Source organism: Toxotes jaculatrix, chromosome 21, assembly GCF_017976425.1.
Source record: "Toxotes jaculatrix isolate fToxJac2 chromosome 21, fToxJac2.pri, whole genome shotgun sequence".
Classification (NCBI taxonomy): Eukaryota; Metazoa; Chordata; class Actinopteri; family Toxotidae; genus Toxotes; species Toxotes jaculatrix.
The window spans coordinates 19,609,433-19,634,572 of record NC_054414.1 but is presented as its reverse complement, the minus strand read 5'-3'; the positions used below and the strand labels follow the sequence as shown (position 1 = coordinate 19,634,572).

The 25,140-nt window shown below is 42.5% G+C and overlaps 1 protein-coding gene across 1 annotated transcript; it reads right to left on the bottom strand.

The window, feature by feature from the left end:
- Nucleotides 1–220: 220 nt before the first annotated feature.
- On the bottom strand, nucleotides 221–25,140 carry LOC121201251 (wings apart-like protein homolog). Its single transcript, XM_041067001.1, has 20 exons — nucleotides 24,845–25,140; nucleotides 23,520–24,031; nucleotides 19,329–20,076; nucleotides 18,172–18,539; nucleotides 17,391–17,515; nucleotides 12,943–13,038; nucleotides 12,636–12,806; nucleotides 12,374–12,510; nucleotides 12,087–12,198; nucleotides 11,731–11,976; nucleotides 11,064–11,175; nucleotides 10,866–10,963; nucleotides 10,192–10,268; nucleotides 7,223–7,359; nucleotides 6,907–7,022; nucleotides 6,620–6,793; nucleotides 5,482–5,698; nucleotides 5,260–5,348; nucleotides 4,610–4,705; nucleotides 221–3,820 (listed from the first exon to the last, which is right to left on the bottom strand). The coding sequence occupies exons 2-20, from the start codon at nucleotides 24,007–24,009 to the stop codon at nucleotides 3,755–3,757; spliced, it is 3,675 nt and encodes a 1,224-aa protein (XP_040922935.1). The 5' UTR covers nucleotides 24,010–24,031; nucleotides 24,845–25,140; the 3' UTR covers nucleotides 221–3,754.

The following is a 25,140-nucleotide window of genomic DNA, read 5'->3' as shown; positions in this document are numbered from 1 at the left end:
TTTGTCTTTCTTTGTTTGTCTTTCTGAAAAAAGCAGAATTTGTGTTTTTCAAATAATACTAAAGAAAACTGCAGATGAAAAAGAAAAAAATATTTAACAAAATTCTACCAAAAAAAAAAATAAGTTGGTATTTTTAATCTTCAGGGTAGATGATTCTTTAAGAAATGATCATCACCAACAAACAAAATGTGAACAAAGAGCAAATAGAAAGAGCAGGAAGTACTGAAAGTAGCAATTTTTATTATTTTAAAATTATGTACAGGTAACCAAAGACATCAGTCTGCAAATTGGTACAAAGATCAAGTTTTCCTGCAGTTGGCTTGTTAAGAAGCTCTCTGTCTGTCTGTCCAAAACAACAACACGACTGGGAGAAAAGGCTTTAGAAAATGAAAAATAGAGTCAGATTCAGAAAAGTAGAGTCTACCGGTCTAAATTTAAATTTAACCACCCCACCCACAATCCCACCCACCCCCTTACCCATCAGTCACTCCTCCTACATGGGGAAATCAATCTATGTACAGGAACTATGTACAAAAACTCTTCCATTCATTCTTCCAGACGTCTGTGAATAAAGCTCTTGTAAACTTTTTTTTTCTTAAGGAGTGTGAGGGTTAAACTGTGTGTGTGAGAGTGTGTATGAGACAGTGTGTTAATGATCACAGGGGAACAGACAAATACAGAATAACGGTATGAACATGCTTCATGACGTGCTTCAAACTTTAACAGCTGATGAACTGAGAAACAACACAAAACCAAACCAAAAGTAAATTCTCCAGCAGGAGCTCGAATCTGACCCACTGTTAATAATAAAAAAATACAGACTAAACAACTACAGAGTTTCTTGGGGAACTGAGAGTTGAAACACTCTGGACACGATAAAGGAGCGAATTCTTAATCAGAACTGAAACCTTTAAAATGCTATTTAGCTGAGACGCATGTGTTTCCTATCACATCATTTTAGAAAGTCACATTGTTTTGGGGTTTTTTTCATCACTTTTTATTTTAAAGGTAAAGTTTGTTCTTCACTCGCAAGTGCCAAAGATCATTTTTGAAAGTTTTTGTTAAACATTTTTCATATTTGAAAAACGTTTTCTCTACTGAACAAGACGGACCAAGGAACGGTTGGTATGGCTTTCTAATAAGGCAGACTTTACAAAAAGTTTATAAGTTAAAACTAATGGGCTTATTGATGGTTAATAAATCATTTACTAATGCTTTGTAAATCAGTTATAAGCCATAAGACTTGACCAATTTCATACATGAAGATCAGTTTACTCATCATGGTTAGAATGACTGTAAAAAGTTGGGTCGTCTGTGGCTCTGAAAGGAGTCTGAGAACATCAGATGTCAGAGAGAAGCCATCGGGTCATCACAGACTCTCAGACTGCGCTCAGGGCTTAAAGTCTTCAACAGAAAGCCAAAGTGAAGTTGTGGGGTTTGAGTGAAGGAGGTGGGAAAGACATTTTGTGGAGCTTGACCCACAGTGGTGACTAAAAGTCAGAGAATCAGAGACTCTGCTGCTTCCAGTCTGACCAGTCTCTCTGTAATCCATCTCTTATGAAGCTTTTGAGACTGTATGGAGGTCACTGCAGGACGCCAATAGAAACAGCTTTCACTTTTTCTTTATCTTGCTACAGCATCATTACTGAAAGAACCTGTTATTAATGACTTATCAACATTTAGAACCTGTTAAAGGTGTGTATAAGAGTAACCACGTGGGAAGCTAATTTTTTTCTATTCATGCTTATTATTGGTCTATAAAACAGGTAAATGGTTTATTAACACGAATAAAACCCATTCATAAACCCTCTGTCAGAATGTAGTACTGAAATGGAAAAGGAACAGAAATCCCCCTCAGACCTTTTGACAAAATGCTGCTGATGTACTTTGCACTTCCTCATTTTATTTAACTGGTCTCCTCTTCTTTAGTTGCTATTTTGGACTGATGTTCAACGACTACACGGGGAGAAATCCACACAAGAGTAAAAAATACACGACTAATTCATACAATTTACAGGTTTGCAGCATGGTCACTCTCCTCTCGAGGTGGCTGTAATGCATTCTGGGAATGATGACGCAGGCAAGGGAAATGAAAAATACAGCGCTTCAAAGAAAAACTCCCTGCTGCAAAGTGTTGGACAGATGAGATGTCAAAGTGTCAAAAGGCTCAGAGGAGGATTTTTCCATAAAGTTTAACTGCAAACTGTGAACCGGGATTTAACAGCTACAGCTGAAGTCTTACCATCTAAAAGCAACAGAACAGGAAAAGGAAAGTATTGACTTGATCTCTGAAAGTCTCTCCGCTTGTGGTTCAGTTCAAAACCAAAGAAAAGCAGCTCGTCTTCACCTCTCAGACCGGGGCGTCTCGGCTGCCTTTGTGCTGTAATTGAGGGCTCTTCTCCAAGTGGCGAGCACACACACGGGCAGTAATTGAAAGGAGCTGAAGGAGGACAGGTTCTGGTCCAGAGGGCTCGGGTCCCACAGAGACACAAAGCTTTGATGTTGAGCGAGAGGGCGATCGATTCTTTGAAAGGGAAAAGTTTCTACTTCTGGGGAGGGTGGGGGTCGTTCAAAGTTTCCAGAGAGTTTTAACAACCTCGAGGGTCATTCTGTTTTAGTCTCAGGTGTGTTGCTGGGTGCCGTCTGGCTGAAGAGTGATCGGCATGATTGGAGAAGTTTCTGTTTTGATATCGGCTTTAAAATCAGCTAGTTTGCTGCAGAGGCTGAAGAGGGAAGAGAAGCTCTTACTTCCAAAGAGAGAACATTTCAGGTTATATACAAACACCTAAAAACAGACCTCACGCAAACATTTACCGGCAGCTCCGCCTTAAAATACCACCTTAACTTCACAAAAGCCTGTAATTCAGGGCCTGGGCTGTTTCCTTGCTCTTTGGCCAGAAATTGATTTCTCAGCCTCAAACTGCCTCCTTCTGACAGAGTCAAGAGGTCAGAGCGGCAAAAAGAGAAGAAGAAGCACGAGAGAAACGAGGTGGCCAGAAATTAGTCAAGGTCATCAGTTTCAAAGCAGAGTGGTTAATTTGGTCAGCACTTTTTTTTTTAGACCACTTGAATTCTTTTGGAGATGCTCCAGAGGCAGAGCTGAGGGGTGAGAAGCTTTGATGACAGGCCGGAGAAAACGACAGCTTCACTCCAATCTGTCACTGATAGATACAAAGGCGGGATGTTTTCAGTGGAGAGGGGGCCGAGCAGGTAAGAGAGGACCTGAACTATGACCCTCAGACAGGAAATCTATCAAAGGCAAAAACAAAGGATGAGCACACATCCTTCAATGCAACTTTTATAAATAGCAGAAGGGTGAAATAAAAATAAAACACCTAAGTGGACTCCATGTTTCAGAAATGTAAACTAAAAAATGATCACAGCAGGTGGCAGAGGTGGGCGGGTGTTGATGTTTGAGGCCTTTGTGCCTCATGAAGTCAGAAAAAAATTAAGTTCAGGTGAAGTTAAATTCGGGAAAAATACTTTTCATTGAGTTATGATGTTGATGGAGTTTCCATTTCTGAAAAAATAAAAGTTCCTTTTAACTGACGGATGAGGAGGACGTCTGGTCACAACACGGAGAGGAAGGTGATGATGAAGATGTGTGTGTCATAAGAAAGCAACACGCCTGTTTCCAGCAGTGAACTTAATCTGAGGAGATGATGGTGATGGTGGTGGTCACGGTGTGTGTGTGTGTGTGTGTGTGTGTGTGTGTGTGTGTGTGTGTGTGTGTGTGTATCAGACAGGCTTCTCTCTAGCAGTGCTCCAGATAGTCAATGATCCGGGAGATGGACTTCTGTCCTGTGGTGCCGACGTCACACTGCAGAGAGAGAGTAGAGGTCAGTTATCACACAGACACACACACACACACACACACACAAAACCATCTGCATACAAAAAGCCTATTCAAACACACAAACACAGACGTCTATGTTGAGGACATGGGTTTGTAATATTCACTGATCATCACATTGTTCAATAATTAGAATGAACTGATCATTTCACAAATTCATTCACTCTATTATGTGAATTAATTCATGAATCATACAAATAATATATTCCCATTTCTGTTTTCCATCATAATGAATCCCCTCATTAACGAAGTGATTGTTTCAGTTAAGTAACCTGCTAATTATTTCTTTCATTTCTTCATTAATTCCAAGATCTGACTGGTCATTTTTTCTGATCACAGATTTTACTTTCAAATTAATTTACAGAATGTTTTAATTACTGAAAAAAATGTACTCATTAAACTAATGCACATCAGATTGATGTACATGAAATGATTTGATTTTGTTCTGCATTTTAAAATGTGAATCTTATTATTAGTGCATGAAAATAATGGACATGTGGCATAACAAACTATTCACTTTGAAGTTTACACGTGACATGATTTGATATTTTGTGAAAATACACTGAATTTGATGGCAAATTCATCTTTGTCTTTATTTTTAAAACTTTTTAATCATTACAGCAACTGTACAACCGTTGCACATGTAAAGGATTAGATGGGAGAAATGTTGGGACTGTTTATCACTGCTGGTTTGAAGTTTTTAGAAGACAGTGCTAAACACACAGGTGATGCTGGATTTCAAAGCCTGAGACTCACAGTGAGGTTCATGAAGTTGAGGAACTTTTTCAGCATTTCTGTCATGATGGAGAAATCTCCTTTAGGCAGGTTCTCTCTCACAGTACTCACATTCAGCTGGTGAGGAAACAGAGACGGAGAGTGAGTCAAAAACATGATGCACACCATACAAAGGAGCTCTCTGCAGAGAAAATGCTGGACTAAAATCAATGCACTGTTGATACACTGCTGAATAACAACTATATCTAGCACCAGAATTGATTTTAAAATCCTTCTCCTTACATGTAAGGCCCTCAATGGTCAGGCTCCTTCATATCTCAAAGAGCCGATAGCACCATATCATCCCAACAGATTGCTTCGTTCCCAGAATGGAGGTTTGCTTATGGTTCCCAGAAGCAGAATGGGAGGCCGAGCCTTTAGCTATCAGGCCCCTCTCCTGTGGAACCAACTGCCAGTTTGGGTTCGGGAAGCAGACACCCTCTCTAATTTTAAAATTAGATTTAAAACCTTTTTGTCTTTCGCCTTAAGTGCTGATCTGGGGTCAGACTCTGGGTCTCTGTAAAGCGCTGTGAGACTATTTTGATTGTGGAAATTGCTATATAAATAAAACTGAATTGAAATGAAAAAAAAAATTGCATAAGCGAGTAACTGTGTGTGTGTGTGTCACTCACCGGGCTCCCCTGACAGAGGCAGCCCAGCAGCAGTGCTGTATAGGAGGCCACGATGCTGTCCTCCATGTGCTTCCCTGCATGCTGCAGAGCTGACAGGAGCAGGGAGATCATGAGGGGGAAAAAACATTTGCGGATTATTTTATATCTTTAAAATTACTGGAAGTTAAATGAATAAATAAATAAACAAAGGTTACAGATATTAAATTCTGGTTATAGTTGTACCTTTGTTGAGGTCCAGCTCCTCGTCCTCCTCGTCTTTCTGCTTCTTCTTGCTGTCATCTTGTTTGTCTGAGTCGTTGTCGTTAGCGACCCACTGAATCTCCCCGCCGGTCTCCTGCCACTCCCCACTCTGGTCCAGTGCAGCCTTCGGCGCCTCCTTGATGAGGTCATCGGTTTGCGCCTCAGCCAGGACAGCGGCCCGCTCCCGCTGGAGGAACAGCTGAGGAAGACAAACAAGAAGACAGTTCACTAAAGCTGCAACGGTACGTTTTTTAAACCTGTGTAGCAGGTTAGCATTTCCCACCACTGGGTGGTGCCAAAGTCATAAATTCTTGCTGTTAGCGGTCACATCTGGCGACCCAGGTGTTCAGTGTTTCCTGTGGCCTTTGTATTAGAGAAAATGGATGGCTGAATCCAAACCGCAAACAAGCAGCACAGAACTCCTCCTCATGTACACTTTCACTGGCAAATGACGTCCAGCACCTTTGCTTTGTCCTCCTGTCAACATCACTAATTACTAATCAGTTAAGTTCAGTTACATTCTGTACACAGGTGGATTTAACTTCCTAATGATCTTAAACTTCATAAACTGCTACTATACTGAGACAATACAACAAACCATTTCCACCTCTCCTCTCGTTTCTTAGTCCCTGTTACTCTGTGTCCCCAAGTTGCTGTTGTTGATTCTCCTGTTGACCTCACTGGAAGTCAGTCTGGATAAGAGCTTCAGCCAAATCTGATTAGATGGGATGATTCGATTTTAATGAAGCTTTAATGATGCTCATGGGAAACAGAGCTGACACAGCAGCAAAGAGCAAAACACGGATGAGACGAATTGTGAGCACTCAGGATAAATGGGATCAGCTTGAAATTTTCTCATACAGCACCTGCTTGTACTTCACTGAACACTGTAAAGTGGGAAGAGAGGTAGTGTAGGAAAGACCTGTCTCAGGATTGTTTGTTGCTCTGTGGACAGTTTAGCCAGGTTAGTGTGGGTCAAGTTTGAATGTTAATTTTGCTTTTTACTGTCAAAGAAACGTGACCTTGGGCTGTGAAATGAGTTTGGCTATTTTTCACTACATTCTCTGGGCTGACACTCAGCTGCTTCTTCGTGTGGTCTGGACACACAGGACTGGCGTACCTGTACGAGTGCAGCTATGGCGCTCAGTGGGCCGGTACTGGTGATGTCCTGGTGCTGAGGGTTGAGCAGGACGGTGGAGTCGCAGGGACCCTGACCTCCCTCCATCTCCATTTCCATCAGACAGTACCTGTTCCTGGCACTGTACTCCACCAGATTGATTAACAAGCCCAGACCCTGAACAGCACACACACAGTCAGTTATGAATTTATCTTCTGTCCCCTTCACTGTCATTTTAATTTTCACTGTCATTGTCTCTGTGCTTTTTACAGCATGTGTGAGTTACTCACCAGAACACGGATGTCAAACCTCTGCTCTTGTGGAAGATACTGAGGGACTCTGAGAACGCAGTTCAGAGCTGTCACTATTAAATCCTCCTGTTCTCCTGTCTTCGTGCTGCCCCACTCTGCACACACACAGGTTAACATGTGAGTACATACTGTTACTGAGCATAGCACAGCTGTTTGTAATAATTAAACAATCCATTCAGATTAATCAACCTTTGTGTTTCTAGTTAAACTGTCCTCTAAACACATTTATGGGGCAACAATCATCGGCAGTAAAGTGTGATTTATCTTCTGGTGTGTTCAGAGTGTGGCTGCTAACCATTGTCGTGCGTCAGGTTGAGCAGGACACCTATGATGGCCCTCATACAGTTCTCTACAGCCTTCCCCACCGTGCCTCTGTCTGAGTTCACCTCCCTGCTGTAACGCTGGATCATCTCCTCACACCTCCTCAATGCCCTGAGGGGAGGGGAGGAAATGAGGAGAGGAGAGGAGAGGAGAGGAGAGGAGAGGAGAGGAGAGGAGAAAGGAGAACAGTTAAAAACAACATTCTGTTTTAAAAGCCAACATCTTTCCAGTGTGTTTGGATCAAAGGGATGAACACTAACAAAAACACGATGGAGGATCCAAAGAACTTTTTATGGAACTTAAATTCTGTTTACAACAAAAAACACTGTAAAACGGGACCATGGTTTGATGAACTGATTTATCACAATGCTTTGGTCCACCTGATATAACGTCCTTTATATACATATATTATACACACACACACTTAAAGCTTCATCGGGCAAATGGCCCCATGAAAGTAAATAAAATAAAGCAGCACTGACACAGGCAGTGAGTGGTATTCATAATAACTTTTCCTATAGATTCACTTCATCATCAAAGAAGTGAAAATAATTTCACTTGTTCATCAACAACACAAACAAACTGGACTCACATCCAGATGTCATCTGGACCGGTCTCAACGTGATTCTCCTCTGTCATTCACCCCATCATAAAACAGAGCAGCATTCATAGAAAGATGTATCCACGAGCATGCGCATGCACACACACACACACACACACACACACGCACACGCACGCACACACACACGCGCCGACTGCAGCAGCAGAAGGCACACAGCAGGGCAGCAGCCAGATGTAAATAACTAAATTAAATTTAATGACGGCAGTGAGTGAACACAGAGCAGAAACCAGAGTCTGAACAAAAGGACAGAGTGAGATGAAGGGAATGAAAAAAAGTTAAGAGAAAAAAGACGAGTCGGTATCAGTCCAAAACTCAACCTGGGCTATGGAGGGAAACAGAAAGACGGGATGTGATGAGACGAGAGAAGGGGAGAAGGACAGTAAAATTACAGTAGAGAAAAAATTGTTGGAAAGTGGGGAATCATTTGTTGGGAAACAGAGTCCATGCAGCAACAATATTTTTTCTTTCTATTCTTCATGTTCAGGGGCTAAACTTCCTCTACGTCTAAGATTAACGGATGAAACTACAAAAATAAGAAAGAAAGTGTAATATGTCACTGCGCCTGTAATAAAGACATTTTGGTTCCTGTCAAGACGCAGATGACGATAGTGAATAAGCAACTGGACTTTAGTGTGAGTGTGTGTGTGTGTGTGTGTGTGTGTGTGTGTGTGTGTGTGTGTGTGTGTGTGTGTGTGTGTGTGTGTGTGTGTGCTGCCAAACAGGGTGGTTTGGGAGTTTATTGAATTAGTCCCGCAGACAGCTGAAACACTCAGAGAGGCAAGGGGTGAGTTTGGGTCGAAACAATGAGGAAGGAGTATACAGTAAGAAAGGAGAGAAAAGGAAGAGAAAAGGTGAAGGAAAAGTGGAGTCAGGTGAACGAGGAGGAAAAGAAAAACAAGGATTACATGAATACACAGCTGTTTGTGTGTGTGTGTATGTGTGTCAGCCCGTGCAGAGTTTAGGTGGCAGTGCTCGCTCGCTCTCTGGTTCACCCTGTGGTTTGGGGGGTTAATCGAGTTAACAGAGGGGACAGCTGAATGCTCAGACTGAGGCCTGTGTCACCCACTGAAACAGCAGCTCTTTGTTGACCCATTCAGCCTTCATCCTCATCCTCGCCCCCACCCTCGCTGCAGACGTTCTGTAGGGGGCGAAGGTCCGGTCACGCAGAGGGTGAGGGAGGAGGAGCGGGAAGGTAAATTAATTCAGCGCTATTCTGTTTGACCCAGCCTGGAGTTTTTGAGGCAGATATTTACATTTGAGAGAAACTGTTTTTTAAATTATGCCACAAAATTTGTTCATTAAAGAACTGTAACCAACACGTGCTGACATACAGAGCAAACATACGGGTGGGGAGCACATCTCAAAAATAAAATGTTAGTCCCACATCACTGAGTGGGTTTGAACGGCATTTAAAAAGCTCAGATTTCGACTTAAACCATCATATTTTTCCTCACGTATCAAGGAAGAAGGCTTTCAACTCACTCACTCACTCAGAGATTTAATTCACTGTTATAGATTTCTGGACTCAGCTTCTGTCTTCTATGGTATTCTATGATCTCAGCCAAATAAGCTGTACCAAAGCTGAACCCAACAGTAGCTCCTGTGATCAGAGAATAGTAATACTGTGATTAAAAACAAGATTGACAGACAGAATAATTTAAAGAATTCACACAGTTTTGTGAAAAGTCACGATGTACGAATCAGTTCATGTCAGAAATTAATGATTATTTCTTAAACCGACTCAGATCATTCTAAAAGAAAAACCAGTCTGTGTCTGAAACACTCGAGGGCTGAGACACAAAAAAAAAGAGAGAGAGAGCAAGGTCAGGTCATTTCCACAGTGAACTGATCGCTCCCTCTCCTCATGCTCAGCCAGTGGTGGGGGCCAAGCTCAGGGGCCACAGGTCACTGCTATGACTGACAGGATGTCACAACCAGGAAACTGAACAACAAAACCCTGATAGTGATACGCATAATAACCATCAGGCATACTGAGTCACACACACACACACACACACACACACACACACACACACACACACACACACACACACACACACACACACACACACACACAGAGTGTATAGCACAGTTGTTTAGCTGAGTCGTCTTTCCACTAGATCATTTATGTGCATCACGATGATTGTGTGAAAACTGACATATAACGAGACACTGAAACACGGTGTAAGCATCTTCAATCCCGGCAACTCGTATTGATTTCTTTAGAAACTCAATGACACGATGATGGAGAGGCCAAAAGAAGAAAAGGAAAAAAAGAGGATAAACAAGATGTATGGTTGGATGGATGTAAGTTTACTCACTTTGCAGAGGAGATGATGAGTGATGAGTCTTTATAGGCAATCAAGTAGCTCTGGTTCTCCAGGTTGTGGACTGTGACCTGTATGTGTACACACACACACACACACACACACACACACACACACACACACACACACACACACACACACACACGAGTGGGGTATTAGAGTAAGATATTAACTGTTTTCCAGTTTCACTAATGATTATTTTACTATGAAATCCACATTTTCATTTCACTCTGGCAAATAAGCAGCAACATGTGAATACATGTGAATTTTTTATCGTGATGGTTGTTGCGGGCACTGTACCTGACCCGTAACAGGCCTGTGACTTATCAACCTAGACCTAAATCTAAAATGGATCTTTAATCTGAAATTAGAAAAGACAGACCTCTACACAAACAGACCTAACCAGCTGGGACATGAACAGTCCCAGAGGAAGTAGGTCTTAATTCTAAAAACTTTAATGAGGTTTTCCACCAGGTTCATTACACAGTCTCCACTTTACCTCCATCTGCAGAAGTCCGGACTATCAGTGTTCAATCAAAACTTAGTGGTGTGAACAGGTCATGGGAGAAATTTCCCCAAACTATTTTGAATCAGATGTTTTTATGGCATGCCCTGGTTAGGTCTGCTTTTCTGGTTCCACAGAGACATCTAGTCTGTGCCATACTTACACTCTCCAGGACCCGTAAACACCTCTCAGCTCCCCACAGAGACGACACCAGCTTCTCCTTCTCATCCTCCTGGTTTAAGTTATCAACACACTCTTTCACTGTGGACGGCAAAATAAAAACAGGGAGACACAATCAGAAACCAGATGCATCGTCATCAGTTATTTTGAATCAATACAACTTCTTTATAATACATTTAACCTTTATCTACTATGTGGTCCAGTCCTCCCAGTAGCCGGAGTTCCTCTTTGAACCAGTCTCCTGCTCGCTTTGAAGTCAGGGACAGTAACGTCTCCATGGCTAAATGACCCGTCTACAGGGGGAAAGGAGGGACAAAAGGAGGCACACAATCGGTCGACAGTCAGCACACACCTCCACTATGTGATGAACCAGTCCACACTATCAAACAGGTAACACTTCTGTGATGTTCAGCAAATTCAAGTTATTTTGTGATGTAAAGATTTTCATGCATTCTGGTCTGTGTGAAGATTTGGTTTTTATGTTTCCTGTTGTTATAAAATGGCGGCCAAAGAAAGACACCCTCCCTCTTTGATTGTGAAAGACTGACACCACAATCTGATATTTACTTCAGATGTTTTAGATCACAAAGGATCTTCAGCTCCAGCGGAGCTCCTACAAATATCTTGACACATGTGGGCGGCTGTGAGTCACGCTGACTGAAGAGCTGCTAAAAGAATATCATTAGTCAGAGGTTTCAGTGGAGAGGTGTAACGGTCTTAATGCTGTTTTAAGGCTTTTCTGCCCAACAACAAACCAGTACTAAAATGTTCCACTGTGATAAATGTTCACATAAAACTAAAAAACAGCAGCCTTAGTTTCAGTAGGACAGATTATCCATTTTCTGTACCGTAATGTTCTGTAGGTCCAGGTGCTTGTTGTGCACGGTGTCGCAGAGCTTCCTGATCTTCTCCTTCATCTTGGCGATTTCTCTGGCGCTGAACTGAGCAGTGGTGTCTGTCCCAGCCCCACCCCCCTGGTCCTGGTCCAGCTCCAGCAGCCGTATCATCAGGTCCAGACAGGACCGGTCCAGATCCATGTTCAAGCGGTCTCTACTCAGAATGTACATAAGGGACGCCGTACACAGAGCCAGGTTCTGCAGAAATGACAGAGAGATAAACAAACAGAGAATAAATACATGACATGATTAATTATGTAACTATATATATAATATTGACATTATTAATTGATGTATCTGATCCTTACTGGGTGTTGTGGGGCATCGTTGAGTGTTTTGAAGACCTGAGCCACCTTCCCTCTGGCTCTGAGGTGCATCCTAAAGCTGGGCATGGCACAGCGCGTAGCCAGGCTGATCACACTGCAGAAACACCACATACAAACATTTGCATGAGCAAATGTTGAAAAAAGTACCTTGACATTTATGTTTTATGTAAGTATTTTAGAGTGGAAGGTGAAGTAAGCTAAGACAGCCAGAAGTGGTTGGAGCATGGTGTGGTTCATTCCCTGCAGGGGGCACGTCAGCAAGTTCTTACCTAAGGCATCGTGTGTTGAGAGGTTGTCCACTCTTCAAACCAGTAGCTAAATACTCAAAATCATCAGTAAACTCCTGGTTCTCTCCAAACTCCACCACATCATTGAAGTGCTTCACATGTTGGACCACTGTATACAGCTGCAAAACACAGGGACCAGTGAATGAGTGGAACATGGCCAAAAATACCTTTCTGAAATATTTTTACATCTACACTATGGACTGAAGTCATTCAAACCCAGGACAGATCAACATTGTTTGTGTACCTCCTTGTGCTCTTTGCGGCATTTGAGTGTGGTGACGGTGTCCTGGCAGGGGTCTGTGGGGACAGTGAGACACTTCGTGACCTTAGGAGGAGGAGGCGGAGCCTTGAAGATGCCATCATCCTTCTGAGTGTCAGAGGGCTCCTTACTGGATCCTCCTGCTGAGACTGCGACCTGGAAAGATGGAGGAGAGTTGACATGAAATAGATTTTTTTTTTAAAACATAAAATGTATGCATTTCATGATATACATAGGACTCACAATCATAATGGATTTGGAAGTGAAAGTGTGTGAGTGTGTGTGAATTTACAGGAGTTGTCTGTGATCTTGAGAAGAAAGGTGGAGGGGGCTCCTCTTCACTCGCCAAGGTCCAGTGTCTGGCATTATACACTGCTTTGGTGGGAGACTGTAACATGAACACACACACATAAAACAAGATAAACATCTCTGAAGCTGGAAACAAACATCTCAACTCAACAACTCATTTGCTGTCAAGGCTGTCCCACTGCTGAGCTGAGAAAACAGGATTTACATGGTAGAAACTGCTACTAGCCATTTTAATGCCGATGATAACTTTTTTATTCCACATCAGCCACTAAAGCTTTAAATATTAAATATTTGCCATCGATATCAAAGTTAACAAAGTTGTTTTGGTTTTCTTGTTTTTCAGGAAATACGATGTCTTCAATGGGGAATGATTGCACACAAGGCTCACACAAGTGGTTCTCCACGTTAAAAGACATCTCATTTCTTAGTCTCACACTTCAGTAATTTCACATAAAGAATGAGAAGTGCTCAGAGAGCCAGAAGCAGAAATGGGGATGTAGATAAAATGTGGAGAGGAAAAAGAGAAGCAATAGAAAAAGAGGTGAAAGAAGAAGGGAAAACAGGATGACTGGATTAAACTGGCGAGAGTCCGCCAGCACTGATCAAACAGCATGATACACATACACTTACAACAACCACATACACCCTCCCACACTACCATCCACCCTCATCCTTTCATCCTTGGCTCAACTCCTGTCCTCTCTATATATTTTTGCCAAACCTGTGGTTGGTGGTTGCCGGGGCATTCATGATGAAAAACAAAAGAGAGAACGAGGGGAGGACAGGACAGAGAGGAAGAAATGAGAGAAGAAAGAGAGAGCTGGCTGTAGAGCAGAGTGCTGAGGGAGGTGTGTGGGGACTTTGGGGGTAGTGCACCGCAGGGTTAATAAGCTGAGACAAAAGGGGAGTTTGGGGATGAGCTTTTCTGTGCTGGAACACCAACACACCAAATTAAAGCCTCCTACAGTAATCTGAATGACACAGATGGACACCTACCCCACCCGCCCCACCCACTTGTTGCTAAGCAGCATGGGAGAGATGAGAGTGAGGGAAGAAGGTGGGCGAGTGTGGACATGCTCCTGCTGTGGCCCGAAAAAAAAACCCCCCAAAGACAAAACAAAAGAAAAACAGAGACTGTAGTCTGGCTGTAGCATTGGCATTGCAAGATGCACATTAACATAAAACTGCGTTCTCATTAGTCACAGTCGACAACACAAGCTTGTGAATAGGCAGTGAAATGACTTTAATCATTTTCTGTTCCATTATCAATTTTGCTCGTTAATCCCATTATTTATGAACTGCTATTAAATACACATAAATTACTATTAAATACCAAACACTAGAGCTTTTTCAGTCACTGAAATGTCTTGGTAACACAGAGTATCAACCCCTTACAAACACATTAATGGTACAACAGTGTAAAGAACCACACTGGAACTCCAGAGAGGGTCATTGTTATGGATGTAATAACTGCTCGTCCCATAAAATCTTTCCCCAAATAAACCCAACACCATCTCCTAAATATGGATGAGTCCGTCTACATGCCGTCATTATGGTAACATCTAATATCTCCCAGAATCCTCGGTGCAATAACCTCACAGCACTCCAACTCCGCCAACGCCACAGAAGCAAAGTAATTGTAATTGAGGCAGAGTTCTGACAACTCCTCCGAAGGCTGGTCACTTCCAAGGGCTATTGTTTTTATAATGAGCTCAAGAGAGGCAGAATGTACAGTGTTAGAGAGAAAGTATAAGAGAACAAGCAGGGAGGAGGACGAGGTACAGAACATTACTCTGGGAGATAAAAAGTAAAGACCAAGTGGTCAAGAGGAAGTGATGGAGACAGGGAGAATACATTACTCAACAGAGAGGGAGGAAAGTTATTGTGAGAATGAGGGCATGAAACTGGAGAACAAGAGAGAGTACATTATTATGCTCCTATGGGCAATGTGTCTGCTAATACTCTTTCCACTGGTCTGCAATGGGCAGACGCAGAGGAAATTAACTTTATACTTTGGTGCTTCAAAAGTTCTCTGCAGGTGCTGGGAAAGAGAACTTCACAACAAAGTTATCTCTGCTTCTGAAAAAGTTTCTGAAGACACAACAAGAGAGCACAAAACACAGTTTGCTTACAGCAGTGCTACTTAAGATGAAATGTTATTTAAACTATAAAATGTTTTTCTGTTTGCGTGATTAAAATTGAAATTATTGCATTTTCAAAACATGTTTCTGTGTTCATTTTTAGCTACACTGGCTGGAAACAAAGCCCGTGCTGAAGTAAGTGACTTTGTGTTGATGATATGAGTAAAGTAAAGATGAGCAGGAGGTGACAGCTCACGACAAACACTCCTGATATTTTCTGTCTGACATCTATGGAGTAGAGATGGACCGATCCAACAGGCCAGATCAGTATCAACACCAGTGCTGTGCTTATTAAGCAGATGGGATATCAGCTGTGACCAACCAATATTACCTACTGCTTCACTGTCAGTGTCATTATAATGCCATCAGTTACATTCATTCACATGAGGCCACAGCAAACCCTGGCTCTTTCCTATGAAAAAAATATTACAAACTGTAATTCAACACCAGAGACAGTGACTCGTGTCTAAATGACTGTTCCAGATAATCCCGATCTCCCTCTACAAAACCAATTAGAATTCAGAAATTTGTCTCACTAATCACAACAACAAACCTGCATCATTTTTCCAATAAAGTTAAAATGCTGCAAACTAGAAAGAACTCATTTAACAAGCGGCTGTGATGAAGAGAGGCCTTGCAGAGCTTGTTACAACAGCAAACTAACAGAAAACTGGGTCTAATTAACAACTCTCCTACAGCATAACAAGCGTAAAATCAAATCATCAGTTCAATCCAAGTTTTACACCTGATGTAAGACTTCAACTGCTGCAAGCTTCATGTAAGAGCTAAATATAGACTCAAGCATGAAACACTGACAATTCATGTGCAGTTACTTAAGACTTCCATTTCCATTAATCTGAACTGATGACATTGATCTGTCTCTACTATAAAAAGGCACAGGGCTCTTATGAAATCAATAGAGTCTGACATCCAGACATGTTCAGAGTCGGCACAATCCATCCCCTCATCCAGCCATGAATAAACTAGAGCTGAACTCTTCTGCTTTTCTACTCTTCTTTGCACGCACACATGCACGCACACATGCACGCACACACACACACACACACACACACACACACACACGCACACACGCACACACACACACACACACACACACACTGAGTACTGAGTCATACTGGGTGTAGGTGGACAACCCCAACCCCACAAGTCCACGCAGATCTCTTTTTGAAAATTTTACAGTTGGGGATGAAAATATTTCACTTGAGTGCTTCACGTGCATTAAATGACCTGTATGTGGATTTACTTTATCTTCTTATAAGTCAAAAGTGAAACAGCTGACTTTGACACTCATTGTGCTTCAGATGTCCTTCGAATGTGGCCTTTGTATTTAGTGTTTCATCTGAAAACTAAGCTGAATACATGGGATCAACTTTTTGCTACTGATTATTTTGAAAACCAACTTTTTTTCAGAAATTTAAAAGGTATGTTTAAGCCTGGCAAATATAAAGCAGTAACATTTCAGGTTTTTATCACATGCATAATGCCTGGAAAACCAAACACTGTAAACTGATATTTAAATGATCAGCATGGTGCCATGGCACATTTTTCTTACTGCCTTACTTAGAATATTTTTTGACTTCCCTATCCTGTCAGCCCTAAGCCCACTGATTCCTACAAACATACAAATCTTCTTCATTTTTTATAAAAGGTGCTCTGCCACTGTCGTTTGCAGCAAATGCTTCTCAAACAGGAGGAAATAGTGCATTTGTTCAGGACAACATTCATCAGTGGATTAATCCACAATTGGTGCAGTGCTGAGTATTTGGGGCAGCAGGATGGAGTGTGTGTGTGTATGTGTGACTGAGTCAAAATAGACTACAGTGTGTGTGTGTGTTCATGGCAACAGTGGCTCACTGAGGTGTTGTTAATCATTTTTGGAAATGATGGAGCTCTATGGCTCTGAGGAATAAGATATATCAGGCTTTGGAAACACACAGTACTTTCAGTAGGATCACTTATTTGTTGGTTCTGGTGTTTTCACAAGATTTGTTGACAGCCTTTTTCTTTAGTTAATATAGATAAATATGTCAATAGGCAGCAGAATTATGACAATCTGCTTACCTTTTGCATTATCATTTCACTTCCTGGCCACCGTATTCACAGCAGATCCAGGTATTCTGACAAGTGACATTTCAAAGCACGCTGAAAACACCAAACTCAGGGGGTGTAACATGAACCATCAGCCAACACTTTCGGGCATTCATGCAGCGTGAACCCAGTGTTCGTTTGGCTCTGGAGTGATGTGGGTGAACGTGGTGTTGTGGCTGACCTTTTTGTGTGCACTGAAGATCCTCCGTAAGGTGTCTGGATTCTTCTCAGCCGGTTTGCCCTGAGGCGGCCTCCTGGGAGCCCCAGCCACGACCCTGAGGCCGTCCTCTGAGAAGTCCAGGACATCTGCAGACAAAACACAGAACACATTTGATGTTGATTACATCCTGAATGAGACAGAAATGACTTGAAATGGCAATGGATGTGTCTTTATTCAATTCTGCTGTGTTCTCAGGGTTTTCAGTGCGTCTCCTGTGGCCTCAGTCCGACCAGATAAAACACCACACTCTGACACTTCACACAGAAATTGGCTGCTAAGGATGAGCTCAGACAGGGTTTGTTAGTGTTGTTAGGGCATAAAGTCCTGTGTGTGTGTGGGGGGAGGATGGGTTCATGGTGTTTGTAGGAATGGGGGTAGAAAAAAAAGTGCTGTATGTTAATGCTGGTGTGGGGCTTTGTGTTGACATTACGTATAAACATCACACGAAGAAAAAGACCTCTAGACAGAAATGCAGGCGAATCATGCTGGTAGCCCTACTACACAAAACTTTAGACCCTGTCAGACGTTGGCTGAGCGCTGGTGTAAGTGGGCTGTAATAACTAAAATGATAAAGCCATTAAGAAGGCATGAGATGTGTGCTGTAACGGACCTGCATGAAAAACGTGATCTTGTTCATAACTGATCCAAACCCCCTACAGCCTGCTCCCTGTGTTTTTTAGGATGCGTTGTCCAACAACACACAAAGATTTTCCGTACGTAGAGAATGTGGGTGTGTTTTAACCTTCTCGTATCCTGCTTTCCTGTTGCTCAGTGTTCTTCTTGTTCTCCTTGGCTGCCCGCCTTTCACGACTCTCCAGCCTCTCAGAGGGATCTGGCGGGTCGTGGGCCGGTGTTTCTTCCACGGTAACCACTGGGACTGCCTTGGCAACGGCAGCCTTCTTGGCCCTCCTCCTCTCTTTAAAGCTGCCGTCATCATCGTCAGCACCATCGCTGTCGCTCATGTCATCAAAGCCAAAGTATTTAATTTTGTAACTGGATTTGCTGTCTGTGTTGTCTGCGCTGTTCTCCTCCTGATGGCTATCAGTGTCCTCGAAACCAAACAGGTCCAGCTTACTGTCCTTCTTTGACTTGGTATGGGTCTGTCTGAACCTGCAGAGAGGACAGGTATGCAGTAAAAACACTGTTCACAGCCTGTAGCCAGGAAAAAGGCAAAGTCAGGTTTTGTTTATGAATTTCAAAAATGAATTGAAAAATTATGCAGTGAGGTAGCATCCTGGAGTTTTTACACTTGTCAAGCGCATTTCTTGCTTTCCAGCTTCAGGCTGCAGTAAACTGTGTTCAACATTAGCTGACATGAAAGAACTTTTAATTAATACTTTCACAAGACTCTTTCCTGCTGAGGAAACTAATTTATCAATTTCAACCTGGGAAATGAAGGCAAATTCATTTAAATTCCTGTGACGGCAAGGGATGGTTTCACGGTTGTGACTGTGGCATCATTTTCACACAAATTAAAATACTGTGCTTTTATTGTCCTTAGTAGAAGAAGTGTGTGTGTGTATGTGAGAGAGTGGGATTCTACAATGGGGTTAACATGCATAGAGAGTTGAATGCACAAATGACACACAAATGAAACATCGCTTTAACTTGGAACCTCCTGCTGAGGTGCTCCAGTATATTGAAGGTATCTTAAGTTTCCACTGAGTGGAACATTCAAACCCAAGACTCCATACTTTTATGGCTGCCCTGTTCAATCACATGGGGTTGATCATGTGACACAATCAGACGGTTTCCTCAAGTGCTGCTTCCAAAATCAAGAATGCACTTTGAAACTCAGCTTTTACCAGAAAGACCGTGCTCAGTTATTTACTACATTTAACAAAAACATCTCAAAGCATTTCAGAAAGGGCACAGTCCTCATACATCACGTTGTCCTACCTTGTGTTTTGTTGTTCTGTCTTCTTCCGCTGCCATCCCGCCTCTCCCAGCTCTGTTGTACTGCCAGACCCAGCACTACTGCTACCACTAGCGGGTGCTGCATCACTGCTAAACTCCTCCACCACTCGGTCCTGGATGGTGACATTACACATTGACATGGAAGAGGGGTGCAGCACTGTGTAGTCCCTCGTCCTGCCCCGTCCCCCTCCACTACCTGCTGTCTTATTACTGCTGGCAGATGAGGATTTGGGAAGATCTGTGCCAAAAGCAGTGCTGGCAAAGCCACTAGAGTCCGGAACTTTGCCAGAGCTCTGTTTGTTAGGCCTCCTGTACGTCCGACAGTTAGAGTTTCTTACAAGTGATGTAGAGGACGATGTCTGGGAGTAGTCTGATGTCTCGACAAGGAAGTCTGAGTCGCCCCCTTGGTCCTCGCTCTCGCTGGGGCCCTGAAGTCGTGGAGGAGAGGGGGGCTTCTCACTCCGGGTCTGCGCCAGGCCACAGCTGCCAGTGGTGACACCTGCTGAAGCCCAAGAGAGCGTGGGGGCTGGGTTACGAGGTTCCTGGCTGGGTGAGGGAGGACGGAGACCCATGATGGCATCCCAGGAGTCATAGGTGGACTCTGCCTTGGACCCTGTCTTCAGGGTGGTGGTCTGTGCCAGGGGCTTCTTGTCACTCTCAGAAGCATTTTGGTACCATGAGTAGCTGTGCTGGTTCTCCAATAACAACAAGGAACTCTGCTGGGACTTTCCTATGGAAAAGAAATGGAAATCAAATTCAGAATCAACATTAACAAATATAATAAACTGATGGTATCAACTGTTTGTATGTTTTTGCTGAATTAACTTAATAGCAAATTAACTCAACTTTTATCAGCTCAATAATCAGAGCATCACAAGCACAACTGGTCTGATTTATCACAGAAAAAAGCACTACCACAACCACCACAGCTGACCTCTTTGTTTTGTCTCACCAACAGCTCCAAACTCAAAGATATTCAATTAATGATGATATAAAACGGAAAAATGCAGATGAAAAATGCAAATCCTAACATTCACGGAGTGGGAACCAGAGAATATCTGGTCAATTAGTCAATTTATTTTAATGTCAACAATAAACGATGCTCAGATTTTGTATTCTCTGGACCTGATTTTTTTACAACCATTCAAACAATGCTGTGTTGCAATCTACAAAACACTATCCAGTACATCAGTGAAACAACACTGTGCCCAAAAATCAAGCTTACGGTGAACTGCAATAGCTGCTCTGCAGAAAGATGGTGTACATGATGATTGCACCATTTCAGAAAGCACCTTTACAGCTGAAAACGGGTCACACACATCAACACAGCTGGAACTTCTAACTGTCAACTCATTTGCCACCTGACATATTTCTTCAGGAAAACCAGAAGGGTCTGGGCCCACTTGCCAGGTCAGCATGCACACGCCGGTTATTAGCACCCCGGGTTGTTTCTCCTTTCAAAGATAACGAACGGGTAACAATACTGGACTCGTTACTCTGAGAAAAGACAGGAAATTGCTTCACAGTGTAACATGAAAGAATAACTGTATCTGCTCTGTAAAGGAGCTGTGGCTTTTCTGAACGCTGTGTTGTCGGAGCATAAGTGCAGCAAAGTAAGAAAGTGGGACATTCCGCTTATTCACTTTCTTCTGACCTTATTTGACTTACAAAAATTTAAAAGGTAAAATGTTTGAAGAACAACTGCTCCAGAGCATGAGGCTGGCCTTAAAGCTGAAAGCTCTGACCATAACACTGTAGGTCAATGGATGAGGGGCCAAACTCAAGAACAGTCATCATATAAACATGTGCATACAAGACTGTTCAGTCCCTTGAGTCAGTCTCGGTGTCCATCTTTCTTTACTTAGTATAATTATCTTGACACCGATTTTAGGTCGACCTCAGCTTTTTATAAAGAAACTTACAAAATCTATGATGGCAAAGACTGATCAACGGTTTCACTGCATTTCAGGCCTTTAGCCAACACTCGCATTCAGAGAGGCTGGTGACAGCAGGAGGAAGCATTTGAGTCTTGCTCAAGGACATGCTGGATGTGGTGGGGGTTTCTGATGATTCAGTTGTGGACTGATTCCACATTGGAACCTTCCTTTGAGAAGTCTAATCCTAAATATACTCCAAAAATGACAGCAGGGCAAACCTTCGCAGATGAACATTTAAAGATGAAAATGAATGTGACATGGCTATCAGAAATGACCTGAGCCCAAATGACTGGGTGTGGTGTCTCAGAAAGATGAATATGATAAACTGAATTGGAAATTGGGTGTGCCACCTCAGATTGAATATAAATGATATATTTTAAACACAAGATTTTGTTTTTTAAACATAATTCAACTGATTTGTTTTACAGATGAATGTCCCTGCACTGAAAAAATAAAGCCTGCAAAACAGCACAGTGCAGGTCTAAAAACAGTAGGAAAACATTTAATAATTGAATAGTTTCTTACAGTTTATCCATGTGTGCCAGTCTATAACTGTTGTGACTGGGAAGTAAGGACAGGTTCTGGACAGGCTCTCTTCTTACCCACCAGGAAAAAAAAACACTGTTCAAACTTTTCAACCAACAATAGCATTTAAGTGCTGTGGGACAGCTGAGAAACGTCACCAAAATAAAGGGAAAGTGACTTTCTCTGCTCAGATGGCTCCCTAACGCATGTTGATATATCATTAACTACTACTGCTGGCTTCTGTTTATTTTGCATTACTTCACTATCCTTTCACTCACAACACTGTTTATTAGGAAAGGATAACAGCGTTTTGAAAGACGACAATAAGGCGGTTTTGACAGCTGGTGTACATACAACAAACAGACAGTGTCCTGTATCAGAGGGGGATCAGGCTTTAGCCAGGCAATTAAAAAATGCCTGGATTGGCCTCAGTCCCGAGCCTGTGGATTTGCTTAGGATGTTCATTAATGCAGAAAATGGTTTGATCAAGTTAACAATTTCAGATTCTGAAACACAAAGTCAGATTCTCTGAAGCAAAACTCATCTAAATATCACCTCACACAAGGTTTGTACGCTGAATGTCTACAGGCTGCAATAATTCAATGTACTATTACTCACAAATGAAGCCTGTGAGATAAACTCACTGCACTTAAAATTGCTGCTCTTAAATATGCCTGTACAGAGAAACCAAAAGAGTTATTTGGTCAACAATTTTGTTGTATCTACTGAATTAATATCACCAGTCTTAGTAAGCAGATAACAAGACTGATGATGGCAGTGTTTCAGTTGAACTTCGGTGTCACACTGGCTTCTCTTTGACATGGCTTAATGTCCTAATACTGTGGAAATGTTACTCTGAGCCGAAGAGCTCACTGTGGCACAGCTTGTTGTTCAGAGTCAGTTGGAGTGGCTTGCATCTCTGGCAGGTGGCCAGCAGCGATCATGGAAAGCTGAGGGTAAGTCAAACTGAAAGCGACGACACTGACAGCGACTGGCTGACAGAGGACAGACAATAAAACTGATTTCTCCGATGCTGTTTGGTCAAAAATGAAATCACTGAAATCAAAAACTGAAGCACCTGACAAAAAACATTTATGGAAACCGCAAGCACTTATCAACTGTCATTTATGCTTAAACAATTTCTTGCAAAGCTGCACAACACGCAACATCAGTCTCCAGATTTGAGCAGTGTTACGATGCCTGTCTCCTGCTCCAGTAATACTCAGTGAAAGTAATGTGTGCGTTAAACATTCTCCTCAGGATGCTGCCAGACTGAACCATCATATCTGCCCATCTATGTTTATGTTCAACTGTGTTTGAATGACAATCAGGAGTAAACCTGACCAGATGTGATTCCATCAACGAAGCTCAAGTCTCTACAACTGACAGACTGACAGTCAGAGAGCACCACAACTGGCGCCTGTTTAGTCAACAGTCTCAAGGAGACATTTTACTGTCGCCATTATACCAATGACATTCAAAACCAAACTGAGCAACACTTTCTATTAAGTGAATATCTTTGAAGTTTTTTCTAACTGTCAGTAAAATTAAATTAGCACAACTGTGGATGTCACTTAGAATTCCAGTAACCTCTTATGGGGATCTAATATTATTTTTATCGACCAAATCAGCAGATTAATCAGTAATAAATACTGGTAGTACACATGCTTTCCTAATTCTAATGTTAAAGGTTTCAAACTCCTTGCATTACCTATGCTAGAACTGCTGCTGTTCAAGAACCGAGCTGTGTCCTCCATCACCCTGGATTGGTTCTTGTCACTGGCCGGAAATGACGAACCATGACGAGCAGATGCCAAAGTGTGGGATACTCCCTGGAGGCTGGACCTGCTCCCTATGTCCAGAGAAATTCCTGGCCTTTCAGCCTGGGGAGGTTCTGCTGAGGCCGGCTTGGCAGGTGATGACTTGCTGCCACTCCGAGACGACACCGGCTTGGATTCCTCGTCACTGTCAAATCCAAATGGATCTTCCAAGCCATCACCACACGGACGGGGCCTCTTGTAAACCTCCAGAACAGAGTCGTTTTTGGTAGCACCGGGGCGCTTGGAGCCAACCTTGGCCTTGTAGGTGGTGTCACCCCATTTGGTACTAAGGGTGCCTCTCTTGGTGGACAGAACCTCATCAAACTTGGAAGTGCCCTCTCCTCCCTTGCGGCTGTAGGTTTTACCAAATCTGGATGTCATTGTTGCATCTGGGTCATATTCTCTAAGACAAGAGGATAAGGGAGCAAAAAGAAAGGTACATCATTTAAGAGCTGACAAAAACATTTTTTTTACCGATATCACAGATGCAACTCATCAAATGAACCCTTTGGACAGTTTTACTCAAAAACCATACATTTAGGTTTTATTTCAGCTTAGCAACTGAACAGTAGCCAGTGTCAGCAATACTCACTGACCAGATGATCAAATACTTGCAGAATCATAGACCTAAATATGACAAAAGACTGGCCTCTTAATGTTATTTCCTCCGCAAGGAAAATGTAAAATCGGTTGATTTCTCCGTTGTTCCATCGCAATTTAGTTTCTAATCCTGTTTATAAAGAACGTGGGCAGCTAGTTGTGAAAATGACTAGCTAACGGTTTGAGTGCTTCTCGGCCAGCTGGTTTGACAAAACAAGGCTAATATTAGCTTGGCAGCGAGCTAATGGTACTAAGTGTATGCTACCAGTATTGGCAGGATGCTAGCAGAAAAATTAATGGAAACAAGAAAGCATACTGATTGGTGTGAGACAAATCAGACAGTGAATCCGTGTAAGTACGAGCCAGGATGTGTTTCACGTAAAAATATAACACATCTCAAGTTACAATTATCATTAGCTCGAGTTTTAGCCGCTAGCATTAGCAAAAAGCTCAACGGAGGAGACAGGAGCCGTCACTCTAGCAAGCCGCTAGCTTGAAGCTAATAGCTAACAATAACTACAATCTGACATCATGTCGTGCCACAACCAAAAAACCCAATCATAAACCATTTTCTACTAATATACGAACGCTAACTGTTAATTGTATTTCCACTTACTTGGTGAGCTAAAGGGCCGATCCGCACAAAACACACTCCAGACCCAAACGGCCGTTGAACTCGCACAGGACCGGGCCTGCTTCCCTGATTCAAGCTGCTCTGCACAGTATAAACAAGGCCGAACAGACGCCGTTAACGGCAAATTAGCGGCTTTGAAACACGGCGGAGAAAACCGCAAATCAAGACTGTTGAAAAAATATACGGTCTATAACCTCATCAAACGAAATTGTCTCCTATTTTCACGCTAAATCAAACTCGATTGTCTCCTCCGGGTTGCGACGAAGGCTTCCATTGGA

Bases quoted from the DNA above. Each gene is read 5' to 3' on its own strand.
- LOC121201251 (XM_041067001.1), bottom strand. From the start codon at position 24,009: ATGACATCCAGATTTGGTAAAACCTACAGCCGCAAGGGAGGAGAGGGC. The intron at 13,039-17,390 runs GTCAGCCACAAC...TTCATGTTACAG, and splicing joins TCTTCAGTGCACACAAAAAG to TCTCCCACCAAAGCAGTGTA. The intron at 12,199-12,373 runs GTAAGAACTTGC...GTGTTTCTGCAG, and splicing joins CTCAACACACGATGCCTTAG to TGTGATCAGCCTGGCTACGC.